This window comes from Sinocyclocheilus anshuiensis, unplaced genomic scaffold, assembly GCF_001515605.1.
Source record: "Sinocyclocheilus anshuiensis isolate Anshui unplaced genomic scaffold, SAMN03320099.WGS_v1.1 scaffold755, whole genome shotgun sequence".
In the NCBI taxonomy this organism is placed as follows: Eukaryota; Metazoa; Chordata; class Actinopteri; order Cypriniformes; family Cyprinidae; genus Sinocyclocheilus; species Sinocyclocheilus anshuiensis.
The window spans coordinates 38,238-47,756 of record NW_015552587.1 but is presented as its reverse complement, the minus strand read 5'-3'; the positions used below and the strand labels follow the sequence as shown (position 1 = coordinate 47,756).

At 36.9% G+C, this 9,519-nt stretch overlaps 1 protein-coding gene across 2 annotated transcripts; it reads left to right on the top strand.

The window, feature by feature from the left end:
- Window positions 1–239: 239 nt before the first annotated feature.
- LOC107665462 (UNC119-binding protein C5orf30 homolog) lies at window positions 240–5,272 on the top strand. Of its 2 annotated transcripts, none has more exons than XM_016456338.1 (2): window positions 240–319; window positions 4,480–5,272. In XM_016456338.1, the coding sequence occupies exon 2, from the start codon at window positions 4,487–4,489 to the stop codon at window positions 5,117–5,119; it is 633 nt and encodes a 210-aa protein (XP_016311824.1). In that variant the 5' UTR covers window positions 240–319; window positions 4,480–4,486; the 3' UTR covers window positions 5,120–5,272. The 2 variants fall into 2 exon arrangements, with proteins under 2 accessions (XP_016311824.1, XP_016311825.1); XM_016456339.1 differs by lacking the exon at window positions 240–319 and adding an exon at window positions 2,299–2,326.
- Window positions 5,273–9,519: the final 4,247 nt, after the last annotated feature.

The window sequence follows — 9,519 nt, the reverse complement described above, 5'->3', positions numbered from 1 at the left end:
TTTGATCAATTTAAAGCATCCTTGCTAAATAAAAGTATTAATTTCTATAATTTCTTCCCTTTCACCCCCCCAGCCCACCTCAATTCGAGCATTGGTTTGAAGTCTTTTTGTAGCACCCTTGGAAATTTGCTGAGTCCCCTAGTGGCCCCCTGTTTGAGAAGCACTGTTTTACATAAGAGCATCCGACCCTCGTCGCGTCACGTGACTGCACCCGAGGCGTCCGCGGCTCGCGTCACGTGACTGGCGTCGACGGCAGACTTCTCTGACCGGATCTCGTCTATGGTTCTCTCAAGCCCAGGCGTGCAGTCTTTCTGAACAGGTTTGGTTTTACACTCTTTTCTTCGTTACATTACGGTCACTCCGCATCGATCAGAGCGCTGTGGGTGAGCTGGCGCGGTTGGGATGTTGCTGCTGTAAAGCGCGAAATGGAGGCAGTGACACAGCCCAGAATAAAGACCGTGTTTGGAGGACGCTTGTCTGTTTTACTGGATGTTTCCTATCACGCGTATTTGACGACGAAGCTGTTGATGAACGCGTCTGTATGGTACATCAGGTTCTCGGCACAGTATTGCAGTCCCTAATAATATTATATATGTCGAGCATCATCATCATCAGGATGAAACTGGCAGATTCCTCGCATAGCTCTCTCTAAGTCTAAACCCTCAAAATTATCGTTTATCATCATCATCATAATTAATTACGATTTTACATCATTCACAATGTCCAAAGTGTTAAATTGCACATTTGATTTCTGCTGAAATACTACAGTGATCTTTGGTTCTTTTACAGTAAAGCACTGGCCTGGTTTCATCTATCTATCTATCTATCTGTCTGTCTATATCTGTCTGTCTGTATCTATCTATCTGTCTGTCTGTCTGTCTCTATCTGTCTATCTGTCTATGTCTGTCTGTCTGTCTGTATCTATCTGTCTGTCTGTCTGTCTGTCTCTATCTATCTATCTATCTGTCTATGTCTGTCTGTCTATATCTGTCTATCTATCTATCTATCTGTCTGTCATCTGTCATCTATCTGTCTGTCTGTCTGTCTGTCTATATCTATCTATCTGTCTATGTCTGTCTATCGTTGGAAAGGTCTGACAGTCAAGATTCCATATTTGGTGACTGTTTTGTAATAGATGTGATATTGTGATAGAAAATGATCGATTTGTGACAGAAAACTGGATTAGAAAAATTCAATATAGTTTGGGTGTAACCCAGTGGTTATTTTTGGTATAGTGCCCAAACAAAATCTCACAGGAACCACAATTTTTGTGATATCAACTTCAAATTTGGAACATAAATCGGTTAGACATATGGCTTTGATTTCTTAGCAATTTTAGAGTGCAACATATTTTATAAAATAGTTATTTTATATAAAATAAAAACAATTAGTATACTATGCTATCTTTACTGTAAACTTAAACTTTTATAACTTTTTTCATACTTTCTTTTTTTTAAATGCTTTCACTTCAGCAATAATCAGCTATGTGTCTTCTTTAAAAAGAGACCAACGTTATAGGCCTGTACTCCAAAGTGTTCAGGAATTACAACCATGTTGTTACAAGCATTGATAAACAAGTGGTCTGTTTTTAGTGAATTTATACCCCCAAAGGGGACATATCCTGGGGGATACAAACATTAAAATCAAATATAAGAGTCAAGTTTAGAAAAAAATCATGAAATTCTATTATTTGAGTCCCAATAAGATGCAAAATAGCATTAAATTAATTTTCTGATGTCTCTTTATGGGTTTGCCCTATTTAGGGTTAAATAACACCTGCCTTAACTGTGCAGTTTTATCTAAAACATTATTTGGCAACTTCCCAGCTTTGTATTTTGTAGGTTTTTGTGTCATTTGTTCCTCAGCACCTGCCAGTGACAGTCTTCAAACCGGACGGCTTCAAAGTGCATTCACATAGACATATGCAAATGTTAGTTTGAACTCCGTTTGCTCTACAGGGCTTGACAACTTACTTTATTACCAAGGAGAAGCACATATGCTCCTAAGTTTGATTTAGGACTGCATTAAAATATATAGGGGCACAATGAACATTTATCAAATAATGTGTTTTTCCTTAATAAAGGGATGCAAGGAAAGGAGACATTCACAAGCAAAATTATTGAATTAGATTTATTTATAGAATACAAACTGTACAGTAGGATTTTAAATATTTCTGCTTCAAACTATATTTAATAATTTTGTAATTATTTACAGGCCAGTATATTGTGCTGATACTAGTAAAATCTAAATATTGAACTATATGCGTTAAATAATATTCTTATTCTGTGACAGGCAGCCCAGACAGAAGACACAAGAGCAGTGTTGGGTACGTTACTTTCAAAAAGTAATTAATTACTGATTACATGATTAATATTGTATTTAAATGACTTTTCTAATTACTCGGTCTGAAAAGTAATTTAGTTACTCAATAAGTAACTTAATTATTTAAATCGTTAATTTTAGTTAAAATAAACCTTAAAGCAGAGACAATAGAAATTAAACTTTATTCTTTCAATTTGTTTTAAAGTTTTAGTTTTAAAACAAATGTAATACTTAAAACATTTTAACAAAAAATGTAACCTCCTTTGGTTAACAAATAGAATTACTCTGCAAAATATATGAATAATAAAAAAGCTCAAGAAAAGTTAAACATTTATCAAGCGGTAAGCATTACATTTTTCAAAGCAATGAGTACCATATTTCATACACACTGACATACTGTACATGTATTGGCAGTCACTAATACTAATTTTGTTAGTTGTTCATGCACATATGCTTGTATTACCATACAGTACATAAACAACATTGATATTTTGTAAACTAAATACTTATTGCTTAGCACATTATTAACATCAACATCTGATAGTAGATCAGTAAAACACTGAACTAAATATTTATGTAGCATTCATCATGGTGCAGTGTAAACATTCCCATTACTTTATATATCTATATCGTGTTATAAATAATTGTTTTATTATATAATAGCAAAAAAAAAAAAACATCCTCGTTTCGTTCGACATTATATGTAGCCTAGTAAAAATGTTATAGGCTATAGTAGAATAATAAGCCTATATAAATCTGAATGCATATCATATTTTAACATATTGCACTCCCTTGCACAAAAAGCACCTATTACGTTGGTTGCCAGCCTCTGTTAAAAACCAAGAAGAAGAAGATAAAGATAGGTGATAAAATAAACAACATATTGTAATATAAAAACCATAAAGTAAACATTGTCATAATAATTTACAAACAGTCGATCTTAAACAATTGCATGGAATAAATGTGCAGTATCCACCGGTGCAAGAGCACCATGTATTTACTTGCAATGCTCATATTTATTTAATAATCATATTAGGCAGATTCCTAGCTAATATACTAGATGATTCCTGTTTTTCCATCCTCAAATTTAAGAGTTTTACTGTGACAATTCAGCATGTGCCCAGGCATCATACGCCTGATCATATTTTCACTAATGATTTTTGAGAATTGCTTACTCTTGTTTAAATAAATCCAAGCAATATTTAAATCACTTAACTGCTTTAAACGCCAGAGTCACCACAGCACTGATATATGTGACCCTGGACCACAAAACCAGTCATATGCAGATTTATACATCATCTGAAAGCTAAATAAATAAGCTGTCCATTGATGTATGGTTTGTTAGGATAGGAGATACAACTATTTGAAAATCTGGAATCTGAGGGTGCAAAATCATCTTTAAAGTTGTCCAAATGAAGTTCTTAGCAATGCATATTACTAATCAAAAATGAAGTTTTGATATATTTACAGTAGGAAATTAACAAAATATCTTCATGGAACATGATCTTTACTTAATATCCGAATGAGTTTTGGCATAAAATAAAAATTGATAATTTTGACCCATACAATGTATTGTTGGCTATTGCTACAAATATACACGTGCTACTTAAGACTTAAGGTTTTGTGGTCCAGGGTCATATATGTGCTAGACCAGGGGTGTCCAAACTCGGTCCTGGAGGGCTGGTGTCCTGCAGAGTTTAGCTCCTACTTGCCTCAACACACCTCCCTTTAAGTTTCTAGTATGTCTAGTAAGAGCTTGATTATCTGGTTCAGGTGTTTAATTGGGGTTGGAGCTAAACTCTGCAGGACACCGGCCCTCCAGGACCGAGTTTGGACACCCCTGTGCTAGACAATGCTATAAATACAGTATAGCTAGATCTAAAACCTGGAGGATCATTTGCATTGATTTAAATCGTCATATTATCCAGCCATGATGATATGAGCCTTGCTCTGTGGTGAAGTACAAAGACATTATAGACATAACAGCATAACCTTCGGTAAAGCTGCTTTAAAACAATCTGTATTGTGAAAAGCAGATTTGACAAGGAATGTGCATTAAGAAAGTAAATGATGATGAAATATAGGCTATAAACTGTTGTGTTATTTGTAGCATAATATATGCTATTTATTCCCCACATATCTCCCTGTGTGTTTCAGCCAGGTCATGTCATTAAAGATGGAAATGGATGCCAGTGGAGTGTCCAGGGCGCCCATATCCGTTCTGCCTGCTGCTGAGGTCAAAGCCACCCTGAAGCCAGAAGCCGATAAACCCCGCTGCTCCAGCACTCCCTGCTCCCCCATTAAAAGTACTGTCTCAGGATACCAGATCCTCCACATGAACTCCAACTATCTAGTGGGCTTCACCACCGGTGAGGAGCTTCTCAAATTAGCCCAGAAGTGGTCTAGCCCTGACAACAGCAACACCGAGGCCTTGCCAAGCCCCATCAAAAAGCCTGTGGATTTAAGCCTGCACCGAGCCTCGCGGATTTACAAAGCCAAAAGCCGTTACTACCAACCGTATGACATCCCAGCCATCAACGGACGCCGGAGGCGGCGCATGCCCAGCTCAGGCGACGGCTGCTTGAAGTCGATGGTGAGCGGGGAGCCCAGCAAGGCCTTACACGGGCCCCTGCCCCTCTGCCTGCTGAAGGGCAAGCGGGTGTACTCCAAGTCCCTGGACTACCTCAACCTGGACAAGATGAGCCTCAGGGAGCCGGCGGACACTGAAGTGCTGCAGTACCAGCTACAGCATCTCAATCTGAGGGGCGAGCGCGTGTTCACCCGCAACAAGACATGAGTCCTCAGAAACGCCCATAGTTGTCCGGCTGTGATGTAGGGCCTTGATTTTTACCACTCTGATTATAGGCAGTTCACTAAAGTAGGGTGATCATACGTGCCATTTTTCCCAGACACATCCTGGCCAGGATTTGTTTTGGCTTTGTTTTTCTGTTTTCAGACTTGCTGAAGGTAATGATCGAAAAGTAGAATAACATGCAGGCATTGTACAGAATGGACCAATCATGGCGTGCGAGAAGGTGGGATCTACGGAGAACGGTCAAAGCGATGCAAATACGCGTACATATTAGGTGTGTTCGACTTAAACACACCTGCTCAGATCGATCAGGATTTTACATCAAAGTACCTCGAGAGCATTTCGAAAACATAAGGAGCCGTCTGCTCTGCTCTCTATAGCTTTTATGGTACTTTGTTGTCATACACCAATCGGTCTGCAATCGCAAACAAAGCCAAAACCTAAATATTTTAGGCAATATTGAAATCCTAGCCTGGACTTGTCCGGGAAAAATGGCACATATGGTCACCCTAACTAAAGCCCAAAGTATACTTCGGTTTTTAGCGTACACGACAGTCCACGTTCAGTGTGCGTGATGCAGATTTTGTCACCAGAATAGTACTGTAGGCACGCCACCAGATTTTTTCTTTGCACATGCGCATTGACTAAGTTTTGCACTAATCAGTTGTTCCACAAGGTGGCAGCACTGGCCCGGGCTGTTGTTTCACAGTTGAAAACTAAACTAGACGCAGAACAACAACAAAATAGTGGAGACTGCAACAACAACAGACTGATCTTTAGACTAAAAAAGTACAAAGATATTTTTAGCGCATATAACTTCTGGAGAAAAATAGTACAGGCACTGGACAAAGATGACACACTATCAAATGTGACCCTGGACCACAAAACCAGTCATAAGAAATTGACTTTCCATTGATGTAAGGTTTGTTAGGATCGGACAATATTTGGGAGATACAACTATTTGAAAATCTGGAATCTGAGGGTGCAAAAAAATCAAAATATTGAGAAAATCATCTTTAAAGTTGTCCAAATGAAGTTCTTAGCAATGCATATTACTAATCAAAAATTAAGTTTTAATATATTTACGGTAGGAAATTTACAAAATATCTTCATGGAACATGATTTTTACTTAATATCCTAATGATTTTTGGCATAAAAGAAAAATCAATAATTTTGACCCATATAATGTATTGTTGGCTATTACTACAAATATACCCCAGCGACTTAAGACTGCTTTTGTGCTCCAGGGTCACAAATGGAGTATACTTTGAAAAAGCTGCGCCGTAGACTATAAATGTGTGCATTCAAATGCAAAGTATACTTTGGGCTCAAGGCATCCATAGACCACTAATCTCGTTTGTTAACCAGAGGAGTGATAAAGCAACATGAGTTAGGAGAAACTAAAGGAGTAGTTAATTGAAAAACACAAATTCTGTCATTCTATACTCACCCTCATGTTGTTCCTGAATTTTTGGAGAAACTTTATGCAGCTCTTTTTATACAACGACAGGAAATGGTGACCACATATGGCTTGTGTGCCATATTCTAGATGGACTAAACTGGGCAAATTAGCGTGAGAGCGCTGTAATCCCATAAAAGCACCGATGGTTCTGCGGTTGATCTACTCACATTAAAGAACACAGACACAGATCACTTCCATAATGAGCAATGCAATCTACCAAGAGCAGCTCAAATGAGCAACTATGACAGCCATGTTAAGAGCAAAATGGCTCAAGACATGCGTTTTTGTTTTTGTTTTGTTTTTTAACTGCATTTTAATTATTAGAATAATTGCAAATAGGCTTTTCTCCTGAAATCATGCAGCCCTAACCCTAACTGACTTTATATGAAAAAGAACTGCATTAAGAAACATTCAAAATTCTTCTTTTCAGTTTGTATAAACCTGAGGGTGAGTAAATAATGGCATGATCACTATTCCTTTATCCACACTACAAATCATTGTAAAAGTGTATGTTACAGGAGATTCATGCATAGTGAAGTTTTTCAGGATTAGCAATAAATGGTGTGGTTTAATCGCTGAATTCCTACTGTTGTTTGTGAGCGTGTTCAAAACACTTAGACCTTTGGAAATGTTGTGTGAAACTGGCTGTGCTACATTTAGTCTTCTGTTCTCCCTTAACATCCGATCATACGCGTGTGTTATTCTGCTAACTTTAGTAACTTGTGTCAGGTGAGGATCTCGACTGTTACGCAATCCGGATGTTGTTTAAAAAAGACTCTGATAGGCTTTGTGCAGGAGAGGCTTACCTCTGAGCACCCAAACTAACATTAGCATCGAGAAACCATTAATGGCCTTTTCATTTCTCTAATCAGTGTTTTACAGGAGACTCACCGGATCGTTTGAAATTACACTGAATGCTGCGTTATTTTTGGAAGAAATGTGTATGTTAATGAAGGTTGTGACATTATTGACTTTTTCCATTCCCCTTCACAATGCACATAGTTGATAACACTGCTATAAAAACCAAAGTCCAGGGGAACTTGATTAATCATTTTTGAACAGCAGACAATCTTTCATGGTTTTAAGCACTAGTAACAGTTTGTGGGATTTTATTTCTCTTTATTTTGACGACAGTGTTTTTACATGTGTCCATTTGCTTTCTGAATTGTTAATAATCTTTATCATCATGGAAGATATTTGTTCTAAAGCTTTGATTTTTACTGTCGGCATCATGATTCTTTAGGATCTTTGTTAGTATTGCAGATGGTCCTCTTATTAAATTATTTCATGCTTTTCAAAACTCCTTTTTCTAACCGTTTAGTTGAACCCCTCGTGCATAATCTTTTTTTTCTTCTATATCTTCCTCCTGTAATTTTGAATAATGCTTTGAACTGAATTGCTAGATTTCACCCTTACTATAACCGACTTCATTCTTTTGTTTCTAATCTAATCTAATCTCGTTGAATTGCATATTATTTTAATGTTTCAGTCATCTAACCACCGATGGTTAGATGATTGAAACATTAAAATAATATTTAGGAATAAGCTCTAAAAAGCACCTTAGGTTCGTTCATTTAATGTATTTATTAATTGTGATGTGTTGATGTTTTATTACAGTATTTCCAACGTTTTTTATTCATATATTGGATTTTTAATTAATAGTTTTGTTGTCGTTTGATTTCTTAACTACATAGTGTTCACATTTATGTGCTAGAAGTACATTGGACCACTGTTAAAACACTCAATTAGTGACATTACTGGGACAGTGTCATTTATTATTTATCTTCACAGCAATGAATACAATGCTTAAACTAAAGTGAATGAGATCAAGCCTATTTACCATATTCAAAAATAATAGGCCTGCTACATATAAGTTAAGTGATCAGTTCTCAAGCATCAAGTCTTGTATTTGCATTTGTTTTGGGCAGCAGTCAGCCGACTGTCAGTCATTTCATCTGAAGTCACTTTGTTTCTGACCCAGTCGAGTCCAAACGACCAAAAAGTGAGCTGGTTTGCTGTGCTGATTTGAAAGCGTTTGGAGAGAAAAAAGCTGTAAGGAGTTGCTACTTCGCGTGTTTTGGGCTATCTATGCTATTAACTGATTTTTATGGATAGATTTTTATTTATTTTATTTTTTATTTGAATTATTATGTCGTGAAATAGCGAAATTCTCACCAAGAAATATACTCGTATTTCAGAGCCAATAAGGGTAAAACTTTAAAAGCTTGAAGACCTGTCATGCACTGAAAAAGCTAAACTGTTGTATTCTCTATTTATCATAATAATAGTCATAATTTAAAAACCGCTCCTGCCTAGAAGGATACAACCTAATTTGAATCTCTTAATGAATAACCACTGGCTGCAGTGCCTTCAGTAAGACGTACACGAGTTATTCAGAAGGCATGTCTTAGAATACTTGAATGCACATATTGTTCTGTTATCTTCAGTTCTCAACATTTTTAATGCTTAAAATGGTCTTTTACCCTCTGCGGTGTCAAACTTTAGTTTTTGTCAGAGTTTTGAGTTTCATTTGATCTTAATAAAACAATGTTCTTTGCATTGTGTATTTCTTGCATTGTGTTGACAGGAATTGTGTGGTGAATGAATGAATGTTGCGTAGACCTTAAATGCAATCCAAGTCACTTCGGATAAAAGCTTCTGTCAAATGCAGAAATATAAGAGAGCTGAGATTCATCAGAGAAACAGTGTGATGTTAATGCACCGAGAATCTGAAATATGGGCTTATTTACACTCTTCATAGTTATCTGATCATATTAAAACCATGTGTAAATGCCCTCCGAGATTCATTTATTAAAGCCTGACTCGGCAAAGTGTGATTTCAGAAAGGCCAGGAGAGGGCCTCGGCAAACTTTCTAAAGGTTTGCAGGATGACAGAAGTGTGTCAATGTAATATATATATATA